The following is a 24,665-nucleotide window of genomic DNA, read 5'->3' as shown; positions in this document are numbered from 1 at the left end:
TGCCATTGCAAATTTGCCTATTCAAAAAAATATTATTACAATTCATCTATTCGTAGCGATGCCACTAGAATTTTATAAAATTAGAACTGCCATCACTTTTTCCATCCATCAACTTCCCTTCCCGTCTTCTTCTTCCTTTCTCCCGTCTTCCTCTCTGCATCTCACTCTGTATCTTCCGCAATGCCTGCGCAAAGCCATCCCGTGCCCTCGTGCTCCATCCCGTGCCGGCCGCATGTCCGTGCATGGTGAAGAGGATGGCTGGGGAGGACGAGTGGTCCACACCAAGGGCCGGGCATGGTGGCCGGAGATGACCACCGTCACGGTGGCACCATCGTCTGGATCGCGTCGTAAGTTGATGGATGATTGGGCAAGTTGATGGATGGTGGCACAGTGGCGGCGCTGGTCAAGTCGTGCATCACCATCGTCTGGATCGCTTCGGCGCTGCACGTGGCCGTCAACTCCGGCCAGTACCCTTACGGCGGCTTCTCGCCGAACCGGCCGATGGCTCACCATCGGCAGATGCCGGAGCGCGGCACGGAGGAGTACACGGAGCTGGAGCGGCGCCCGGACGCGGCGTTCATCCGCACCATCACCGGCCAGCTGCGCACGCTCCTCGGCATCTCGCTGATCGAGATACTGTCCAAGCACTCCGACGACGAGGTGTACCTCGGCCAGCGCGACACGCCGGAGTGGACGTTGGACACAGCGACGGAGGCGTTCCGGCGGTTCGGCGACCGTCTCGTCGGGATCGAAGCGCGCATCGCGGAGATGAACCGGGTTACCGGGACCCGCGCCACAGGAATCGCACGGACCCGACGAGGCTCCCCTACACGCTGCTGTCCCCCAAGGCCCCAACACCTCCGACGGCTACCACAAGCTACTTCCGCGGGCGCTCCTCAAGTCCGGCCACCACTTTGCCATCGGTCGATCTCCCTCAACGGCTCCCCTCACACCAAATCCTTGCACCACCGGATTTGCCTCGTCGAGGAGAACCCATTCCCCTAGTTTCCCCTCTCTTTTAGCCACCCCATCCCACCACCACCATCACCTTCTATGCCGCTGGAGACAAGTCCTTCCACCCGCCATTCCGGCCATCTCCCTAGCTCCCTGTACCGGCCGACACCTTCCTCGAGTGAGCCAAGCTCGGGAACACATTTGGCTGCTTGCGTCGCCCCCTCCCAGCCACCGGAGCACCGGCACCCCACTACTATTTTCCCTCTGCTCTACCTGGGAAGAAAGAAGGAAAAAAAGAGAAGAGGGGAGGTTGGAGGAAGATGAATCTGACGTGTGGGCCTCATGTGCAGATGGGGAAGAGATGGAAAATGTGATGGCGATGGCATGTTCTAATTTTGTAAAATTTTGAGTGACACGCTTACGAATAGACGAATTGTAATGGAATTTTTCTGAATTGCCATATTTGCAATGGCATAGATCGAATTAACCCTTTCGGTTTTGGCTGACGTGGCTTCTTTTACTATGTCTTCGTCCCACGCGGCATTGGCGTGGAGTTTATGTAGCAATTTGATAAAAAAAAGTGGGGAGCACGTGTCAGTTACATAAAAAATAATTAAAAAATGGTGGGGCCCATGTGTCACCCCTCCCCTCGCTATCTCCTTTGGACCAGCGTGCCTTCTCCCGCCTTCTCACCTCGATCTTCCTCTCCAAATGCAGGCAGTAGGAGGCGAGCAGAGGGAGAGGAGCTAGGCGAGCAACAGCAGCTAGCGGGAGAGAGCGATAAACTGGAAAGAGCTGCCGGGACGCGGGCAGAGTGATGGCCTCGGCTTCGTTGCGGGGGGCCACTCCTCTCCTTCCACGAGGGGCAGCACATGAAGACGATCTTGCCGTGAAGGAACAAGCTCGCCGAGGAAGGACTAGCTCGACAGTGCCGACTGAGGGTGGCGGCCAATAGGGAGAGAGATAGGGTGGCGGCCTCCTTCCCCTTCTCCCCTCTCCTCCCTAGATGCGGCAGGCTGTGGCTGTTGTCGTTGATCTTGGCAACGAAGCCGGCGGCATGGTGCTGGGCGGGTGATGGCATCGACGCCACTAGACCACACCACCTCTCCACCATCGCATAGCCTCCCGAGCTCAGTGGGATCATGGTCATTTCCGGAGCAGGCAGCGAGACGGCTTGGAGGTTGCCCGACCTTGGAGCTTCCGTCTTGCTTCTCTTTCACGCTTGGAGGCAGCGACGAGCGTGGTAGAGGTGTTGGTGATAGCTGATTTGGACTTGGAGGAGCTCGTGGCCTCCCATTGTTGCAAAACACAGTGCCCTGGAAGTTATGCTTAACTTCAGTGCAGATTCAAATAATTGGGTTCAAGGGCGTGTCAATTGGTTTAATCCTGCAACCAATAAGATAAAACAATAGCATAAATTAGTAAACGGTAGCCGATCAGCCAATAGGTGTTAACAACAAAATTTGGCAAGATATACTCGGATTTGGAGATAAACAACGAGGCGAATTTGATGGAAATTGGATCTTACCAAAATAGATTGCGCATTGGCTGGAGGCTGTATCAACTGGAAACATAGGCGAACCGGGATTGAGCCGATGAGGCATAACCCGAGCCGATACGGACACAGTTGGGCTTGCAACATGCCTAGATTGGATTACAAAATATTGTCGTTCAAAGAAAAAATCTGTTTTAGGCAATTGTATATATTAATTAGGTATTCCATGTCGGTTTCTTAGAGATTTGGCAAGAGTCCGACATATGGACTTGTTTGTATCTTTTTGTAACTTAGGAAAGTTTGAGTCGTGTCCATAATGGATATAGTTTGTACTTTGGGTATAAATATACACCTAGGATCATGTAAAAACAGGAGGAATCAATACAATACTTTTGGTGCTTCGCCACCTTTTCTTTTAGTTTTTTTCAACGAGTTCTTGCGTCGAGTTAGGGTATCGGCTTCGATCTTCTAACACGAGGTAACTTGTCTCGATGGTTTGCATTATCGTGGCTATTATGTCGCTTTAGATGTATTAATCTCTTTATTGCAAGTTATCATTATCATATATCTTAATTAATCTAGTTTAGCATCGTAATTTGGTCATATCGGCTGCGATTTGCTTTAGGGCTTATGCTAGCATCGGCTAAATTATCTTGCCAGATTAGATTAGCTAAGATATCTACCATCCTGAGAATTGATCATTGTTTAGACTTTAGGTTTCTTTACATAATTTGAGTTGCATCAACCCTAGTCCTATCTAGAACTCTAAAAACTAACCTAGAATTGATTAAGAATAAGGATAGTAACAGAGTTTCAGCTGATCTTGCCTGATAAAGTTGTTTCATCTTAAGTTTTAACTGAAGAAAGAAGATGGTGCACTATAACTAATGACTTTATCCTAAACAAGGAAACTACTGATACAACTCCGACTCAAACATAACTCTGATCGGCTGGTGTGTAGGAAAAGAAACTAACTGAGTCCAATTCTAACATGACTTCATTATCTCAGAACTCTATCTACAGAAATAGAAACCAAAAACCTGGAATAATTAACTATTTGCCACTCTTACGAGTGGTGCTAAATTATTTTCCTCTGGATCCGCATATCATAGACACATGAGGGCCCACATGTCATAGACATCGAGTAGCAAATAATTAATTGGCACATCTTAAAAGTGGCAAGAAGTTAAATGTCCCAAAAAACCATCCTTATCACGAAAGTAAATTACAAAAACCCGGATAAGCTTGACAAATTCCATCATTGACTCTTGACTAAGGAAAGTTGCAAAATCTTACTGTTAACAAATAGTCAGTACTCCATCATGGGAACTCAAAATGACGAGCCAATTGTTGGAGGTGAAAGTAGACTTCATTATTTTTGCAACCATGTATAGTATGCGTGGGGAAACTTGACTGCCTGGGTCACACATCTCTTGGGATTTGAAGCATCTACGCCTAACCAATCAGTTCATAAGTGTAATCCATTTCAGTTTGAGCGACCCATCCCATCCTTGACGTAGTAATTCGTAGTTGTAGCATTGACCATGTCCTAATGTTTAAAACTAAAAAAAAATAATAAATGTACACCATTTAGATAGTACAAAGTTCTCATCAATATTAAAGTTAAATTTACCAATAAACGAGTTCACCTTTTTGCCGTATATTTGTAAAACGAAGTTGCGTAAGCTCTTCAATTAATGATTTATGTTGTGATGATGCTTGGTTACTTGACACCTTATACATTTTTTCGAACATGGCTACGTGCTTGAAACTATAGTCATACACACCAAGTAGCAACTTTGCCTCATGAACATAACAAGAATTTGTGTGAAGCATAACTTTAACCTCTCCAAATTCCATCACAGTTGGTTGCAACTGAAGAAAGAAGATTGTGTGCTACCTGTCGTGGCTTTTTAGGCTTATAACTTCATATGGGACCTTAGCCTAAGCGGGGCCCATGTGGAGTGAGCCCCAACTAGGTGGAGCATGACCCTAGACAACACTAGATCCCCCTCCTACCTCCTTATTATGTGTTTCTTTGGAGAGAAAGTGGGATGTGTTGGACTTATCCCTGATTTTAGATGGGTTGGTCCATCTATCCGTTTGGTATGAGAGGTAGAATGGTCCCACTTTTTGAAGATGTCCCACATGTTAGTGAGAGAGAAAATTGGGTGTTGTTTTGGTCCGCTTGTTTTTTAGGGACAAGGGCAATTCGGAACTTACGAAAATATTTTGTGTTAGGAACCTTCATATATCCCACCTAACCCCAAACAAACACCTTAAAAAAATGGGTTCGACCTAACCTAACTCATCCCAAAACCAAATGCATGCTTAAATAGCATCTTTCCACCTTCGTAAATAGCTAGATTCCCCTGCAATATTTCTTAGGTTTTATTTCCAGTCAAAAAAAATATTTCTTAGGTTTTGTTTAGATTAAGGTTTAGCCGTTGTTACTTTTTCAGATAAACCGTGATTAGTTAGTTTGCCGTTTTTTATTAGGGAACCACAACTTATCATGTGTATATGATTTTATTTGCAATATCAAATTGTTTTATCTTGTTGTTACTTGTTTCTCTGATTTGCTTGTAGGATTAAGGTTGATTTGTATCGACAAGATCAACAACCTATGGTGAGATGTATCAATTAGGGCGCAATACAACAAATATCTTGTATGGTTATATCGGGTCGTCAACGTCTCTCAAGCCGTCTTGTCAACTCGCTGAAAGATTAGGCCACCCCTCCTCTCATAGAGTGGTTTCAAAGCTGTGAGCTTGTCACAACATTGGCTTTAAGTTTCACCCGCAAATTATTTTGTAGATGCAAATAATAAATGTTACGACTTACAATTAGTTAATTGTAGGCGAAAAGACACGAGTGTATTAACCGTTACTATCACTATAAACAAGATTGGTGGTGGTCAACTACAATCCCTGTTATTGCTAGCAGATCTATCTCTACAGGGAGTGGATTCTAATCATTCGAGAGAGGATGTTCTCTCGTGTACTTTTTTCTTTCCAATTCGATACAAATAGTTATGAAATATTCTAAAGAAAATTAACAATGTAGAGTATATAATGATATCTATCGATCCTCAAAAAATCAGGTTTAAATTCGACCTACACATCGAGAAAAAAAAAGAAGATTTCATACGAGAACAATACACTACTATTCATACGCTAAATTTATCTTTTTTATTTCTCGGCGCGTGAGTTGAGTTTTGACCTAAGATTTTATAAAGTTGTATAGATATGTTGTATGAGTGTTCTTATTTTTTTTAGAATTTTTTGTAACCGTTTGAATATTTTTTAAGAAAACGAGCAAACATCCGCTAAGGAGATAAAAATAGTTTCCTAAATACCGGTAGGATTAGGCGCCAACAAAGGCATTTGATGCAGAGATGCCACTCTGCACAGCTCACCGGACAAAAAACATCCAACACATGTCAGCAAACATGAGAATGTTTTAAAGGTAGCAATGACAGAAAAAAGAACAAAAAAGATGCATGTGTGGCTCCCATTATCTTCAAATTGCAAGAAGAATCATCCACTCCCGAGTCATCTCCAATACGGAAAAATATAATCAAAACAAAGAAATTTGCTTCTGCAATCAGCTCGACAAATAATTGCAATCGTACAACATGTTGATAGGCTTTTGGACCCTAATCTAAAGCAGAACAATTGGCAAGTATTAGAAGGCCAATAATTTCAGAGAATAAAACAGAAAAGGAGTTTCGAAGCAATTCAGCAAGAAAGTGGTAGGGCATTAAGCAAGCCCTTCACTTTATACTCAAACATGATTAATTGGTAATTTGGTTGCAAGCAACGGCAGGTTTTTTGTTAGAGCAGATTTTCTTCAAGAATTGGGGGGAAAAACAGACCATAATATTTAATTAGCTAGAAAAGAAACAGTCACAGCTGATTTTGGCAAAGCATGAAATACTTTTTTATTTCGCCGGGGAAGGCCGAAGGGGGCCATCCGAGTAAATTAAGAAGGAATAAAGTTATAAGAAAAAGTCGACAGAAGCTGTCGAGGACGGAAGTGCACCAAAGTGCACAACCAAGAACCACGTGCTAACCACGCAAGAACAAACCATTGAGAGAGGAACCTAGAACCAAAACGACCACCGCTATATCGTCACCGAGCCTATGACAACACTAAAAAAGACGAGACTCTGAAAACGATGCCCCAAAGGAGGTCACGACATCAAGGATGCTGCCATCGCCCATCTAAAAGATGTGGTTTTCACCCAGAGAAACTCCACAAGGAGGAGAGGAATCCTCAACAGCGCCCCAAGGGGGGTTGTGACGCCAAAGGCGTTGCCGTTGCCGGCCCGATGAACCACCATGCGAGGCTTTCGCCTGGAGCCCCTACAACCTTGCTTTGAAGCTTGTTGCCCATTAGCTCAGAAACCACCGCACCGGCAATGGCAGCACGAGGTCTCCACACCACCGCACCGGCACCCCTCCACCAACCGACTTTCACACATGCTGCTATACCCTGCCGCCACCCCTAGAAGCTGGCCCAGGCCTCCTCCGTCCCGCCACCTGCCAGCCTCCTCACCAATTTTGGCCAAAGGAGAACCCGCGACTGGACGACGTCGTGCCGATGGCCTGAGCTATCCCCGTTAACCGGCTGCCGCCTCAATCTAACTTAGAAACTCCCCGCAAAGAAGGGGAGGAGCTCTAGGAAGGGTGAGGGTGCCCATCGGCAATGAGGAAAACGACCCACTGCCACCAGCTCCTTTTGCACTGCCACCACTCCCTTACACCTTTGCACTGCCACCACATCGCCAGTGGCGTCAGCGCCGGCGCCACCACCGCAGCAGCCGCCGCCTCGGGTCGCCACGCCGCCGCAACAGCCTTGCCGCCGAGCCCTCCTCAGCCACACCTCCACCAGGGAGGCCGCTCCACTGCCGGGGAGTCCTTGGCTGCACCTCCACCACACCATCCCCAGGCCGCCACGCCGTCGCCATCATGCCGTCGCGCCGCCGCCGTGCCTGGGTTGTTGTTGCCGCATTGGCCAGATCTGGGCGCTAGATCCAGCCTCAGAGGCACTAGATCCGCCACCTCCCCACGCCACCCCGCCATCTCCGCCTCCGACGCTGAGGTCGACGTCATCGGCTTGGCCCCATCCTCCTCGCGCCGAGGTGGGTCTCCAAGCTTGATTGGCCTCGCCGCTGGTGAGCTTCGGCGGCGGCGAGGTGGAGGAGAGGGCAGGGTTGCGGCGGCGCGGGCGGCTAGGGTTTTGCCTCCCGAGCCACCCGTGCGAGAGCGACACGGGAGGAAGGGGTCTCTTCGAGCACTAGTCCTTTTCTTGAATATCTCACCAAAGCATTAAATGCTGCATCTCTACCCTGGCTTCCACACGACAGAGCATTAAATAGTTTATTTTACTAATGTAAAAGTGTAGTCGTCCTCCTTCTCTCCCCTCCTCCCATGTGCGCAACGCGTCTGTACGCTTTGCGTGAGTAACCATCATATCCATTGTCTTATCGTCAATCACCCTTTTAGCCCATCCTATTACTACTTAATAATAAAATTAAACCGAGATATCAAAACATGGTTCTACAAACAAGAAAATAACCTAGTTGTATATATCCACTTATTGATACAGAGGATGGGTTTCTATTCATTATTCGAAAAAAGCAAGGAAATAACCAATGGTTCAGAATAAGCATAAGAAAAACTTTCCACCAGATGAAGAGATGCCCAATGCAATCATAATATTCTTATCATCCTGAGCCAATCAAATATATGCCGCAATATTGCATGGAAAACATTTATTTTTTAATATTCCATGATTGTGTCATACTTTGCATCGATTCAACTAGTACTATTTTTATTGCACCTCTAGCGGGTGAAAAACTGTTCTGTGAGAAATGCACAGGTAAACAAAGTATACTATGGAACGAATACTCCTGCTTTTGTTAGCACGGTAAAAACTCCTAGATAGTACTAAAAGAAAGTGCCCTTCCCATACACTCACCCTAATCAACTAATCACAGGCAGGTGATAAACAACAGCCTTGTTGGTGATTCCAATTGTGGATCATTAATATCGAATAAGGTTCCGAAGATATCTTGACTACAATTAATTACAAACAGAAAAGAAGAACCCACACGAGTAATTAATCTGCATATGACAAATACAATCATGCGGTATGTATACCAGTAGGTCGACGAACATAACGCAGCGACATCTAGGATTCAGGCCAAAAAAAATTACGTAGTAAAGATTTGTTGTTTACAGAGCAGTTTGAAACATCGATTTCTCCGTTGAGGATCAAAACCATCGAGCATGTTCAGCATACAAACAGAGAGAGCAAACAGCTAGATCAGAGCAATGGAAAATGGGCTACTTTAATGTTTCAAAAGCGTGGAACAGCCTAAGGAGAAAGCACAAGATTGCACAGCGAACAAAGAAAGAAAATCTAAAACATATATATGCGTTCCCGTTGAACTGAATAACACTAATCAGGTAGCAATGAATCAGTCAGAATACTAAATACTGTTAATATATTAGTTCCAGTGCATACAGGCTACAGCCCTAAGTAATGAAAACTGTGTAACAACAGAGACTGATCAGACATGAACCAGAGTAGAACAAAACTAGATGAACCCCATCGCGTCAAGCGAGCAATTCGATTCAATATTTGATTATTGGGCAGAATAATTGCCCCCCGAATCTCTTCCATATATACAGGTCTCTCTCAGGCAGACGACCTCACACATCATACTACCGTGATTATAATATCACACCACACATCACAATAGTAGCAATTAAGTAAGAAGAAGCAATTCTTGGGGATTGTTTCTTTGTACCATTGGACTGATGAAGCAGCAGCAGCAGTGGGTAGATGAGATCAGATCTTGTCGATGTCCTCGTCCTCGAACTGGATGTAGTCGTCGTGGGCGGCGGCGTCGTCCTCGTCGACGACGCCCTCGTTGAGGCGGACGTGGTCGGGGATCTCGCCGTAGGCCTTGAGGAGGCGGGCCTCGTCGTTCATGTACTTGAGGATGACGTCGGCCTTGTCGTCCTGGTAGTCGCGGAGGCCGACGAGGACGATGTCCCCCGCCGCGATCCACACCTTCTTGTGCATCTTCCCGCGGATGTGGCACAGCCGCTTCGTCCCGTCGATGCACTGCGCCTCGCACCGCCCGTTGCCCAGCATCCGCGCCACCTGCGCGTACTCCTGCCCGTCCTCCTTGAACACCAGCTCCCGCTTCTCGTCGTCCGCCTCGTTCTTCCCCCGCTTCCGGTTCTTCCCTCCCTTCCCCTTGTTCTTCGGCATCCTCGACCTCGATCGATCAACAAACACAAGAAGCGAGGATTCGATTCGCTCTCTCTCTCTCTCTCTCGCTGCTTTTGTTCGTGGGTGGGGAAAGCTGTGTGGTTTTGGTTTCGTTTATAGAGAAGAAGAGGCCGGGTGGTGGGGCGGGGTGGGATCTGAGCCGTTGATCTAGGGTGGTCGGAGAGAGTGGACGGTTGGGATTTAGTATTTGCGGGGTGAGGAGGTCTTTTTGTTTTGCTTGGGCGGATGCGGAACGGAAACGTGGTGGCCACTCTACTTGGGGATAAGCTGGTAAACGCGTCGTTGACTAGAGACGAAATTGATCCTAATCTCCTCCGCTTTCGTACCGAGCAAGTTTTAGGCAGCGTTCGGCAGCAGAAAAAGAAAAAGAAAAAGAAAAACCCCTCCTCTTTCACTCGTATGCTTTCCGAAACGAAAAGGGGGTGTGTAGATCATATTGTAAAATTTTGACATGTCATATCGGCTATTATATAGACGAAAATGCTAATGGGCGGGTGATCGCTCCCCCGTGCGTCCAACGATCACCCGCCCGCTCCCTCCTCTATACTACTCCTCTCCTCCCTTCTCTTCATACTACAGTAAACCACAAAAAAATTTAAAAAAACAAAAAGTTAGAAAATTTTATGTATAGAAATACTATGTATAAAAAATTTGAATTCAAATTCAAATTTGAATCGGGTATGTAAACTTTTGACTTATAAACTTTGGGTCTATAAACTTTAGGTGTATAAACTTTAGATGTATAGAAATACTATATATAGAAAATATTTGAATTCAAATTCAAATTTAAATTTGAATATAATTCAAATTCAAATTTGAATCGGGTATATAAACTTTAGGTCTATAAACTTTATGTCTATAAACTTTAGGTGTATAAACTTTAGATGTACAGAAATACTATATATGAAAAATATTTGAATTCAAATTCAAATTTGAATCGGATATTTGAATTCAAATTCAAATTTGAATCAGATATAATTCAAATTCAAATTCAAATTTGAATCGGATATATAAACTTTAGTTCTATAAACTTTAGGAGTATAAACTTTAGATGTATAGAAATACTATATATAAAAAAAATATTTGAATTCAAATTCAAATTTGAATCGGATATATAAACTTTTGACTTATAAACTTTTGGTCTCTAAACTTTAGATGTGTGAACTTGAGGTGTATAAACTTTAGGTGTATAAATTTACTAAAATAAGAAAGTAATGCGGTGCCAAAAAAGGAAACGAGGTGGAGGGAGGGAGGGGGGATTGGGGTAGTGAATCTGATCGCTACCCCCATTGGCAGGGCGATCGATCGCCCCTTAGGGCTGCCCTTATGTAGGATGTCGTATGGGATGTTTGGGTACTAATCTCTGTCTCTACTATTATAAAAATTGAAGATGCTTTTGCCGATATTTTGCTACATCATCCGTGTATGAGTCGGTTTTTAAATTCGTTTGTGTTTGGAAATACATATCCATATTTAAGTCGGTTTTTAAGATCGTTCACTTTTGGTAGCACAGAAGGAATCATATAAGAAATATATTTAATAAAACTCGCATGCTAACTTGAGACGATCGGACTCATAACTGCAGCTCATAATTTTCTAAAAATATATATATCCAAGCGAATTCCCGTAGTGAATTTTATTTTAACTAAACCATATAACAATAATAAGATTAAAATAGATTTCCCCCGTTGCAACGCACGGGCATTTTTTCTAGTAAGAAAGTAACTACAGTATCCGTAAGTAAACCGTGACACGAATTTATTAAGCCTAGTTAATCCATCATTAGCACATGTGCACTGTAGCATCACATTGTCAAATAATGGAGCAATTAGGTTTACAAGATTCGTCTCGCAAATTAGTCGCAATCTGTGCAATTAGTTATTTTTTAGCCTATATTTAATACTTCATGCAGGTGTTCAAACGTATGATGTGACAGGTTATAAAATTTTAGGGTGGGATCTAAACCGGCCCTAAGTCTAATTTTCATCCTTGATCTGAAAAACCAGATAAAACCCATCCCTCAACTTATAAAACCGTGCAAATGAGGTCCCTCGATAGTATTGTCTCCGTTTTTGGGTGGCGTGGCGCCTTTGACTAGATCTTTGTCCTACGTAGAATTGACATGATGCTTACGTGACAGTTGATCCAAAAAAAAAGGAAAAAAAATTAGAAACCAGAAAAATAAAACAAAATTTGCAGGACCCATAAGTCAGCCAAACAACAAATAGTGGGACCCACATGTCAGTGGGTCTCACTTCCTCCATCTCGCACTCTTCCCCTCTCTTCCATCCTCACTTCCATCCTCTCCCACTCCCACGGCGGCGGCGTCGAAGTGGGTGACAGCCGGCCACCCATGGCTTGCGGCTCCAAGAATGCCGGTGGCAACAAGAGCAAGAGGGAGAGGAGCGCAGCAAGGACGGTGAGTGCGGCGGGCGGTGGGATAGGAGCAAACGAGGTCCCTCAAGTCCTGCTTCGGCTCCGCCGCCGCCGCCCTGCCCATGCTTCTGCGCGGAAGAGGACCAACTGTCCCCGCCGTCCTTCGCTCCTGCCCCGTCTCCCACTGCCTCCATCCTCGCTGCACGGAGGAAATGCAGCTCAGCTTCCGCCGCACCACAAGCATATGCCGCAGACGACGACGACCCGACTGCCTCTTGTGGCAGCCTTGGAGGCACGGCGGCCGACGACCGACGGGGAGAGGGGCGTCGGCCATCAGGTAGAAGGGTAACGACCTGCGGGAAGGAGTTAGGCGATGGGCGCAACATCACCGAGTTCGATCGCTGCAGGGACATCGTCGGACCTCCGCTCCCATCTCGCTGTCGGGCTGCCGCCTCGCTCGCATCTCCTCTAGCCGCCGCTGGATTCCTTCCCGCCGTTGTTGAGAGAGGAAGGATGGCCGGGAGGGAGAGGGGAGAAGGAGGCGCCGATGCCGTCGCCATGGAGATAGAGAGGAGTCGCCGGACCTCCGCTCCCGCCTTGCCGCCGGATCACCGCCTCGTTCGCATCTCCTCCAGCCACCATTGCATTCCGTCCCGCCGTCATTGAGAGAGGAAGGATGGCTGGGAGGGAGAAGGGAGAAGGAGGCGCCGATGCCGTCGCCATGGAGATAGAGAGGAGGTCGCCGGACCTCCGCTCCCGTCTCACCGCCGGATCACCGCCTCGCTCGCATCTCCTCCAGCCACCGCTGCATTCCGTCCCGCCGTCGTTGAGAGAGGAAGAATGGCCGGGAGGGATAGGGGAGAAGGAGGCGCCGGCGCCGTTGCCATGGAGATAGAGAGCAGGGATATGTGGGTCCCACTATATTTTTTATCTTGTATCTGACTAACATGTGGGCCCATATTTTTTATATTTTTTATATTTTGCTTTCAATGCCACATTACTGCCACGTAGGATGAGGACCAAGTTAAACTAGCCATGTAGGCGCCACGTCAGTTAAAACCGCCGGAGGACTTTGTTTGCACTGTTTTTGTAAGTTCAAGGATTATCTGTATGTGGTTTTCGGGGTGTAAGGACGACAAATTGAGGGACCCCAAGTGAACTTATTCCTTTCCAGAAAAAACCACGTTAGTTTCTTTTTTTTAAAAAAAAATTCTATAGAAAAGTTGATTTAAAAATTAGATTAATCTATCCATTAAGTTTAAAATAATTAATATTAAATTAAGAGATAATGCAAGAAATGCCATTGACAAGCGTTCAAGTCCCAGAAATGCCATCGACAAGTGTGAGTTCCAAGAAATGCCATCGTACAAACGATTTTGTCCCAAAAATACTATCGCCGTTAGGGTTCCGTCCATTTTGCGCCGTTAAATATGGGTTGTGCACTCCTGGCTCATATCCCTCGGGGAAAGGACCCAGGTTTGGCCCAGATCAATCAAGGCCGAACTTTGTTTTTTCTTTTTTGCGGGGCAAAATCCTCCAATCTGCGTTTGTTTACTTGATTTGCGATTATATGTACCTTCTGAATGAACAGCTTGTCTAACTGTTTTGTTATTGTCTTCGTGTTCGAGTAGTCGGATAAGGCGTACCCGCAGATCCGTTCCAGGTGGTGGGGAGAGTAAGGGTGCAGCGCAGGAAGGATGATGGTTCACCTGTCAACCCCGAGATTACAACAAGTGAGCATTAGTCATCTCTTTTGTTCTTCTCCTTTTTGTCCCCTTCTGTTACATTACAGCAATGTGGTATGATCAGTTCTTGTAAGTAAATTATTACGATAAAATGTCGTGAGAGCTGGTTGTTACTTGTTAGTATGCATTAAGCATGATAATTGTGCATAAAAAATACAAATGCTAATTCAACTTTTTTGTTGTATATACATCAGATTATGTGCTACATCAATATGATTTTGTGTATTCCCTGACTGCTATTGGCAATAATAGTCCAAACTAGGTTCAGACATATTAGGTCCACGATGCTATTCTACACTTACCTTTAATTTTGTACAATGTGGGTTTTCCTCATGTTATGTGCTGTTGTCTATAACTTTCTATAGCTCTCTGCCTTTCTTAACCCTCATGACTGGCTAGCAAACTCCTTGCTTTGCTTTCATTTAATTCTTCTAGCCAGAGTCGCATGCCCTGTATTTCTCTTGTAAATTATCTCTGGATTTCAAAAATATGTGGGGTTTTTTACCAGACTCTTTCCCCTGCTTAGGGTTTTGTCAATTTCAGGCGCATTGCGCAAAACCTCCACTTTATGCACTACGCACAGTAAGTTCTTTTTCAGATACTGATCTCACCTTCTACAATCCTCATTACAGAGAAAATGTTGATGCTCCATGTCGCCGAGCTGGTTCCTAAGCACCTTGGAAGGACTAGGAAGCAGGAGCCCTGCTACCAGTTCTTCAGCTGCGGCACTGTCAAGTCCACAAAGGGCAGGAGGAATAAAAGATTGCATCATCAAATTTTGGTAGGTTGTGTCCGCTAAAATGAAGTTCTTTCCAGGGTTACAAACTGGGATTCCTAAGACTAGCTAGATCGCCGGGTTGTCATATTTTGAGTCATATGAACTAGAGGTTGTAGCTATAACACTCAGTCAGTAGATTCTGTAGTCAGTTCTGAATTTCCACATGTCAGTGGGACAAAAAGTCCTTGCTAAAAGTAAGGCGTTTTACTGTTTTAATTACCATGTAAAAGACTTTTATAGCTCTCATTTCCCTTAATGAAATTGGTGTTTTTTTTTTGGGGGGGGGGGGGGGGGGGGGGGGTGCTCTGCTCTCCTAGTTCAAAAATAAAAAAAATGAACTAGAGGTTAGGCTTCGCATTATTTCCTTACAGATATTTGTTCAGTAGATCAAAAATCTCGAAGCAAAAATTATAGGGAAACGGTGAATACTGATTCTGATTACTGAATATTATTTTAGTTGTCCGTCCTTTGGGCCTTACAGTCTTTTGCATACCTTTTTAGAAAGAGGAGGTTGCATACTGATGACATGCATAAACATATTTGCTTATTATTTGAGGGACAAAAATTCTATGGAAGGGATGGGGCCATATACCAGCACCACATGTCGTGAGGCCCATTGCTGGACTTTTGAAACGTAGGCAGCAACAGTCTCAAAGCAATTTAATCTCTTGTTTCCCAAGAATTTTTTTCCTGGTTTCTGAGCTGCCACGAAACAATATGTACGAGTATGCAGCACAAGCTTTATAAATTGTAAAGAGGTGTCATCCATGTGAAACAGAAAGTACGAATTTATTATACGGAAAATAACATGAAAAAAACCATGTGAAAGTTGGAGCTCAGGAGCTGAAAACAAATTACAACAAGAGGTATAGTAAACATGCATGTCACCAGAGGTATATCACTGCAACCTCGAACTTATTTTGGTGCCTGTCGCTCTCAACATTGAGCCGTTCCAGAATCTCGATCTCAGCATATTTGCTCGGGGTGAGCACTTCCAGCTTCTTGAGGCTTGTCAAGTTCTCAATGCCGGCGAGGATCGGTCTCCCAGACCCATCATTGTCACGGAAAATCACTTTGAACGTCTCAACTTTTTCCATGGCTGGCTTCTCAAATCGGATAGCTCTCGGCGTAGTGCAAGGGTCCACATAAAAGCTTTTGAGTGCAGGGAACTTGAAGGCGGAACGTACAAGCAGCTCATCGTCAGTGCAGCTGCCATACGCAAGGGAAACGCTCGCCAGGTTAGGCAGCTCGCACAAGACGCCGAGCAGCTGGTCACCCGTAAGGCTTACCCTCCATATTTGTATCTTGACGAGATGTACTAGTGAATTGAACCACTTGGGCAGTTGGTCCATGACCCCGTCGATCCTCACGCTCTCGAGGAGAAGCGGCGGCGTCTTGAGGCGGAGGAGGAAGTTTAGCAACCTATCCTTGTGCTCATCTTTTCCTGTACCGTAGGCGTAGAGCGACCGGAGGTTGTTGGTCTTATCTAGCGCATCGGCCAGATTTGCAAGGACCTCCTCGTTGGAGTTGTCAATGGTGATATCGAGAGTCTGCAGCTGTGATAAGGCACCTATTTCTTTGACAACATTAGGGTCATTCGGGAGGCATATCGTTCTCAGCGTGCGCAGTGCCATCATTCTCTCCAGCCCTACAGGAATTTTCCACCGACACCTCGTGTACCTATTGGAGAAGAAGAGGTACTCAAGTCTCTCTAGCATAGTCACCGATGTTGGGAGCTTTTCGATGCGGGTGCCGTATAAGTTGAGCGTTTGCAAATGCTGCAACCTGCTGATCTGTCTGGGAATGGTGCTCACATTAGTGTTCCTCAAGCTCAGAAACCTGAGTAGAAACAACTGACAGATATATTTGACATGGCAGTTTTGCACTTCCTTGCAATCTTCCAGATCGAGCACCTTTTGCAGGGTGAACTCGGCAAGGCGATTAAGCACTGGAATATTCCCTCGACGCCCAAACGTGCTTAACGACCGGACATGTATTGCGCTCATCACATCCACGACATGCTTTGGGCCTCCGTCTCAATGGATGGCGAGGCGGCGGACACTGTCATAGGACGGTGTCCCTCCGCCGTATTGGGATCCTACAAAGCTGACAAAGTTCTCCTCCAGGGACTTGGACACTATGACCTCCAGCATCATATCATGCACCTTCACCGCCTTCACGGCTCCATCCAAACGGACCCTAGCTGCATCAATTAAACTCCTGCTTACCAGCTCGTCATAGTAGGATTCTGCAACCTCGAACAAGGTCAATCCCCGTTTCTCCATGACAAAGCCTTCCGCGATCCATCTGAGCAGCAGCCGCTTCTTCTTGATCACGTAATCCTCCGGGAAAATGCTGAGATACAACATGCAAGCCTTGAGATGATGGGGCAAGTGGTTGTAGCTAAGCGCAATTATCTGCTTCATCCCCTCCAGGGTTGGGTGAATCTCCATCTGGGAGCCAATGGAGTTGGAAATTCTCCGCCACATCCTTATGCTCCCTGATGACGACGATCTGTAGCTCGATAGGAGGCCGGCGATGCTAACAATGGCTAATGGCAGCCCGGCACATTTTTTAAGAATACTCTTCATTTGTTCCTTCAGATCCTCGGGGCAGCATGACTCCTTGGAGCCAAATGCTCTGCTCACGAACAGCTTCTCTGCATCCTTTTCACCTAGGGGATTGATCTTGTGCATATAATCTCCAGAAACACTCGGTGAACTGCTTGCTTTGGCCACAGTTTCTATCCGAGTGGTTACCATGATTATGCTGCCACAATTGTTCTCTTGCAATTTTGATTGGATTGCATTCCATGCTGATGTGGACCAGACGTCGTCGATCACAATGAGGTACCTACAGGTTCCATTGTAAATCTTCTAGAATTAAGAACGAAATTTTGAATGTAAAAACAAATAATTAAATGCTGGTCAATCAAAAAAGATGGATAATATATAAAAATAGAGCAATTTTATAGTCCTTGAGAAGGTACCATGAGGTACCACTTTTTCTACTGTAAATTTGGTATCACTTGGTACCTAAGTATTATGAGGTACTAAATTTTGCACTAAATTTTTGGTACCTCATGATACCTCCTTAAGGACGGTAGAATTGCTCAAAATTTAGTGTAAAATTTGGTACATCATAGTACCTAGTTACCAAGAACTTTAAAATAGAAAAAATGGTACCTCATAATACCTCCTCAAGAACTTTAAAATTGCTCTTAGAGTTTTGTAATGAGACTATTCTGTCATGCTAATGAGGGTAGTATGGACAAAAGGTTGTTGTTGTTGTTATATATTGTTGAGATGCAAGGCGCCAGTGGCAAGGAGTGTGGTTTTATTTCAAGGTTTTATGTTCAATTCTCAACATGATTATAAATTTTTCTTAAAAATGTTTGGAGGACGTCTCTCCCTCCAAATTTCTTCTTTTATTGTTGACAAAATAATAAAATAACAAAAATAACCATAATCCATCTGGTCATTATCGTTAATGAATATATATATAGTATATGCATTTAAAATAGTTGTACATATGTTTTTCGTACCTCATTCCAGTGAGACTCCCTTCCAGCTTTTGGAACAGCGTGCTCACATCCATTCTATCGATGTCACCGGTGGACTGCTCTTCGTTGATACTGTTGTCGTTACTCCTTTTCGGCGTGACAACCTGCACAAGAATGCGCTTGAGGAGTACCTGCAGGTCCTTGCTGCTGTCGAACGCCTGGGACACCGACACCATGGCCTGACGCTGGAACACCGACTCCAGCTTCCGGCACACCTCCCATGGCCAGCGTCGTCTTCCCTAGCCCACCGAAGCCCACGATGGAGAACACCTTCAGATTGCTGCTTTCGTCCACCGCATTCAGCTTGTCCGCCAGTGTGTTAGCCTGGCCCTCGATGCCGACCAACTGGTCAGAGCCACAGGCAGCTGGGTGGAAAGCCGCCGCTGTCGCGGGGACCAGAGCAGCAGCAGACGCAGTGCAGCCGCGAAGTTCCTCGCGGTTGACGCCGTACCGGGCGTGGCGCTCGCTGATCTCGATCGCCCGGGCGCGGAGAGCCTTGATGTCACCGGCGAGGCGGCGCCGCGGGAAGAGCGTGGAGGCCAGCTGCCTGGCCCAGCTGAGCACGCCGTCCCTCATCGTCCACCGGCTGACGCGGCAGCGGCAGACGTAGAGGTCGACGCAGTCCTCGGCGTCGTAGGCGACCTCGCGGACCTGCCGCATCCACTCCCGTACGAAGTGGTCGACGGAGCCCTCGCCGGCCTCGGACTGCATGCGGAAGAGGGCGTTCATGGTGGCCAGCTCGTCGCGCAGCTGAGCGACCTCGCCGCCGACGCCGCGGAGCTGGCGATACTCCTCGCCGAGCAGCTGCCCAACGCTGAGTACAATGCCCTGAGCTCCTCCAGCGGCCTGATCCATTTTCTCTCACCTGCAGGTTGTTTGGGCAAGCAGGATGCAGGATGCAGAATGCTCCTCCATCTCTTTCTTTTATTTTTCAACGTGTATGACATATGGGGCCCGCTTGTCAGCAGGACTATTGTTCCAAAAGCCACATCTGTTGAACCAAACGAGCTTTTCCAAAAGTCACAGCCCATATTCCATAGCTACTTTTTAAAAAGCCACAGCCCACAACTAATTTTTCAAAAGCCACAGCTCAAGCAAACACACCCTAAACCACGGTATCGATCTTTCACCCTTCTGACCTTCTCGGACGGCGAGTATTAGGGGTTGTTTGGTTCGTGACCACATGGTGCCACACTTTGCCACACCTCAACTTAAGCAGCTTTGACTAAGTTAGCAATGCGTTTGGTTCATTGTCACACTTATGGTAGGATTCTTTTTCTAGCACTTTGGTCCCACATGTCATTGTCTCATAAAAGTGTGTTACCACTACTATAGTGGACCCGACAATGGCGCTGAATCCTGTTAAGTCTATGATCTGCCCTGCTAGAGAGCGCAGGCCGAATGTGTGAGTGTCTAGGCCAGAATGGGCCTGAGCCTATAAACTTGTGTGAGTATATAAGCGCAAGTGTGAGAGGGGGAGAGGCATCGATCAAGAATAACTAAGACAAATTCCTCCCAACTACTGCTTCTTCCCCTGCTCCAAATCTTTTCTATGTCTTCTTCCTCTTATTCTGTTCGAATCCAACGGATTGAGTTCTACTGAGAGAGAGATTAGACAATTCGTAACAATAGGTATCGGAGCTACCAATCCTGGATTACCTTGACAAACCACGCTATCATTCTCGGGCGCAACTCAAGTCGCAGGAAATGGAGCAACAGCTGGCGGAACTCGCGGTGGCCATGGCGACGATTCAGAAGCAGAACTCCGCCATCCAAGCCTCGGTTGGATCCTTGGAAGAAATCAAGTCCATAGTGGTGGGGTTGACCAGCTGGAAACCGGCGGTGGATCAGGCCATGACCGACCTTCGGGAAGATCTCGGTGAACTGCGCAGCAAGTGGAGTGGCTGTCTCGCAATCCGGTGCTTGCCGTCAAGCCGTCCGAGTTGCCGGCTATTCTCCCCACGCCGACGAAGCCGCTAACCGCGGTGGCGAAGGAGGAGGAGCATTCGGCAAGCGAGAGTGTCATTGGTCACGGGCCGTTAGGCCGTGGCGTTGCAACGACGAATCGGGGGAAGGCGTGTGGGGAGGAGTCCTCTCCTGCGTCTCTCCCGGCCAAGGGTACGTTTCGAACTCCATTTGTGACTCGGATTCCTTTTGAATTTGGGGAGAGTTCGAGTCGGAGTTTTGCTTCCGTTTTTCATGGGGGAGGGGTTGGAGTTGATTGCCCACAATTTGATGGAGAAAATCCCCGAGCGTGGAAGATGAAGTGTGAAACATATTTCCGGGTTAGTGGAGTTAGTCCAGAAGTTTGGGTAGGTGTCGCTGCGTTGCAATTCATAGGTGGGGTGCTTACTTGGCTTCAATCCACTAATGCGCATGCTGAATTGATGAGTTGGAGCGAGTTTGCTGAAGCAGTTTGTGCTAAGTTTGGGAGAGAGGAGTTCCAGAGTTTGATTAGGCAATTTAATAGGCTTAGACAAATTGGGTCGGTGCTTAGCTATGCGGAGAAGTTTAATGAATTGATGCACCAACTTTATGCTCATCACTCGTCCTGGAATCCAGTGTTTTTTGTCACTGAATTCCTTGACAGGTTGAAACCTGAAATTCGTTCGGCAGTCTTGTTACATCGTCCTGCCGACATGGATACTGCCGTGGATCTTGCCTGTTTACAGGAAGAAGTGCTTGCTACGGGACGCCGTGAACTGCGACGGGTTGAAGCTATGGTAGCAGACCGAGCTGGACAGCGTCCTGGAGGCAATGGTGGGCGGACTGATGACAAAATGCAGCCGATAGAAGATTGGATTGCTGCTCTGCAGGCTTATCGCAAGGCTAAGGGTTTATGTCACAAGTGTGGTGAGAAGTGGAGCAGAGAGCACAAATGTGGACCCACTGTTCAGTTACATGTGGTGGGAGAACTATTAGAATTGTTGGATGAATCTGATGACAGAAATGTGCTAGATGAAACTGAAGACGGTTGTGACACTGAACCTGACCAAATCAGTGAAGTCTGCCAGATTTCAAAGGAGGCAATGCTTGGAACAGAGTCCTCTGGTACTTTGCATTTGCAAGGATTAATTACTCATCATGACGTGATGATGCTTGTTGATTCTGGAAGTTCTCACAGTTTCATATCTGCGGAAATGGCTGACAAACTAGGTACTACACAGAGGTCTGTACCTTCTATTCGGATGAGAATTGTTGATGGGGGTATTTTGCAATGTAGCAGAGAATTGGTTGATTGCCTGTGGTTAGTTCAAGGGGTATCATTACAGAATAACCTGAAGGTTCTACCTCTTGGAAGCTATGATGTGATTCTCGGCATGGATTGGGTTGAGCAACATAGCCCAATGCAGATAGATTGGCGAGCAAAAACACTAAAATTTCAGTACCAACAAGTTGAGGTTTGTCTGAAGGGAGTGAGGGCCAATACTCGTTCTTGTGTCACACTCACAGCTAATCAGGTTCAGGGATTGATTCATCGAGATGCAGTCATGCAGGTGGTCGAACTCAGCTCTTTGGTGACTGAAACTGAAAATTCTAAACCTCTACCAGCTACTGTTACTCAGCTCCTAGATGAGTTTGCTCACATCTTTGATGAGCCAAAGGGGTTACCACCATCCAGAATATTTGATCATGCAATTCCTTTACTGCCAGGAGCTAAGCCTGTCAATTTGCGTCCTTACCATTACAATCCAGCCCAAAAGGACGAGATTGAAAAACAAGTAACTGAAATGTTGCAACAAGGAGTGATTCAACCCAGTTCTAGTCCCTTCTCTTCACCATTACTTTGGTGTTAAAGAAAGATCTGACTTGGCGCTTTTGCATCGACTACAGACATTTGAATGCAATTACTGTTAAGAATCGTTACCCCCTTCCTATCATTGATGAACTCCTTGAAGAGCTAGCTGGTTCTACTCTGTTTACTAGTTTGGATTTGAGAGCGGGGTATCACCAAATCCGAATGAGTTCTGAAGATGAACACAAGACCACTTTCAAAACTCACAATGGTCACTATGAGTTTCGTGTGATGTCCTATGGTCTTACGGCCGCCCCAGCAACGTTTCACGGGCTGATGAATCAGATTCTGGCACCTCTACTTAGGAAGGGAGTTTTGGTTTTTATTGATGACATTTTGGTGTATAGTAAGAATCTGCAAGATCATCTCATTGTTGCGGCAGGTGTTTCAGCGGGGGTGTCCACTGATCCAAAGAACATTTAGGTTGTTCGTTCTTGGTCAGTTCCTAGTAATGTGAAAGAAGTTCGTGGATTTTTGGGACTGGCAGGCTACTACCGAAAGTTTGTGTGCTCTTTTGGGATAATCAGTCGACCTCTTACTGATTTATTGAAGAAGAATTTTGTGTTTGTGTGGACTTCAGAACATCAGGCAGCATTTGAAGCACTTAAGGAAGCTCTTACTACTGCCCCAGTCTTAGCGTTGCCAAATTTCTCAAAGATGTTTGAAATCGAGACCGATGCTTCTGATAAAGGGGTTGGTGCTGTTCTTATGCAGGCAGGGCATCCGCTGGCTTTCCTTAGCAAATCTTTGGGGCCTTGCAACAGAGGATTATCTACCTATGAGAAGGAGTACTTGGCCATCTTACTTGCGGTCGATCATTGGCGATCATATTTGCAGTTTGGTGAGTTTATTATTCGAACTGATCAACGTAGTCTCGTTCATCTTGATGATCAACGTCTGGCAACTCCCTGGCAACAGCGTGCGATGACAAAATTGCTTGGGTTACAGTTTAAACTGGTACATAAGAAGGGTTTGGAGAATAAGGCAGCCGATGCTCTGTCCCGTTGTCACTCTGAAGAAGTTTATCGGATTAGTGTTGTTTCTTCTGGGATACCAGAATGGTTAGCAGATGTTCAATTAGGCTATGCCAATGATCCAGCTTCTTCTCTTTTACTGACCAAAGTCTCTCTCACCTGAAACTTGTCCATATTACTCGTTAAAGGATGGTGTTTTATACTATCGAGGTCGAATCTGGTTGGGTAATTCTCCCTCCATCTATTTTTGATAGTCATATTTCATCTTGGCACACAGACCAAGTATAAATGATTCTACTTATCATCTATTTAAATATGATACTAGTCATTCATCGTAAACAAGTGATTCATTAATATTAACATTTCTCGATGCCCATGTAGCCAATCTTGTGTGGAAGAATGAATAGTCACGCATTAAATCCAAGAAAGTTATTAAGATGATAAGTTGTTGGATTGAAATATGCCTATCAAAAATAAATTTTTCAGATTTGGAAATATGACTATCAAAAGTAGATGGAGGGAGTAATTCCACTTTGCAAACTAAAGTGTTGACTGCCTTACATTGTTCGGCTATTGGGGGGCATTCTGGCATTCAGGCAACCTTCAGTAGGGTGAATCGGCTGTTTGCTTGGCCAGGGATCAGGAAAGCTGTCAGACAATTTATTTCTAAGTGTTCAGTGTGTAAACAAGCCAAAGCAGAGCGAGTTCGATACCCTGGTTTGCTCCAGCCTCTGCCAGTTCCAGACCATGCTTGGCAAACTGTTTCATTGGATTCTGTGGAAGGTTTGTCGATGTCGTCAGGTTTTGACTGCATTCTAGTGGTTGTGGATAAGTTCAGTAAATATGCTCACTTCATCACTCTAGCACATCCTTTCACTGCATTTGATGTTGCCCTGGCTTATCTGAATAATGTTTATAAGCTACATGGACAGCCCCAACATTTGATCTCAGACCGCGTTCGCATATTTACCAGAGCTCTGTGCAGAAGGAGCTGTTCCGGCTGGCTGATACTTAGTTACAAATGAGTTCTTCTTATCACCCCCAAACCGATGGCCAAACAGAGCAGGTAAATCAGTGTCTTGAAACCTTTCTCCGTTGCTTCTTTCATGCTTGCCCAAAGAAATGGTTGCGTTGGCTTGCTCCGGCAAAATTTTGGTACAATACTACGTTTCATTCAGCATTGGATAAGTCTCCATTTGAGGTACTATATGGTCACCCACCTCGACATTTTGGTGTCGTCGACGGTGTTGCTTGTGCAGTTCCGGATCTAGAAGAATGGCTGAAGGAACGTACTGTTATTACCAGCTTGCTTTGACAACATTTGCTTCTGGAAGACGGCGAATGAAGTTTCAGGCTAACAAAAGGCACTCTGATCGGGATTTTGAGATAGGCGATTGGGTGTTTCTTAAGGCACAGCCTCATGCTCAGTTTTCTCTGACTGGTCGCACTAATCACAAGCTGGCGTTTCGCTATTTTGGTCCTTTTCAGATCTTGGCTAAAGTGGGCAAAGTGGCATATCGCCTACAGCTCCCGTCAGATTGTGCTATTCATCCTGTAGTCCATGTTTCTTAGCTTCGTTAGGCTTCGCCACCATCTTCTGACTCTCTGGTGCGAGCCTTGCCAGTTCTGCCTGCTGAAGAGGAAATTCCAGTTCAAATTCTTGCTCGTTGAGCA

At 45.9% G+C, this 24,665-nt stretch overlaps 1 protein-coding gene and 2 pseudogenes across 1 annotated transcript; 1 reads left to right on the top strand and 2 right to left on the bottom strand.

The window, feature by feature from the left end:
* The first annotated feature begins 13 nt into the window (after positions 1–13).
* On the top strand, positions 14–1,260 carry LOC127764764 (linoleate 9S-lipoxygenase 2-like; annotated as a pseudogene).
* A 7,676-nt stretch (positions 1,261–8,936) lies between these two features.
* Positions 8,937–9,842, bottom strand: LOC127761557 (eukaryotic translation initiation factor 1A-like). Its single transcript, XM_052285871.1, has one exon. It carries the CDS (start codon positions 9,737–9,739, stop codon positions 9,311–9,313), a length of 429 nt encoding a protein of 142 aa, XP_052141831.1. The 5' UTR covers positions 9,740–9,842; the 3' UTR covers positions 8,937–9,310.
* A 5,610-nt stretch (positions 9,843–15,452) lies between these two features.
* LOC127763940 (disease resistance protein Pik-2-like) lies at positions 15,453–19,076 on the bottom strand (annotated as a pseudogene).
* Between the last annotated feature and the right edge of the window lie 5,589 nt (positions 19,077–24,665).

This window comes from Oryza glaberrima, chromosome 2 (assembly GCF_000147395.1).
Source record: "Oryza glaberrima chromosome 2, OglaRS2, whole genome shotgun sequence".
NCBI classification, from domain to species: domain Eukaryota; kingdom Viridiplantae; phylum Streptophyta; class Magnoliopsida; order Poales; family Poaceae; genus Oryza; species Oryza glaberrima.
Note: the sequence above shows the minus strand (reverse complement) of the source record. Positions and strands in the feature narration are given on the sequence as shown.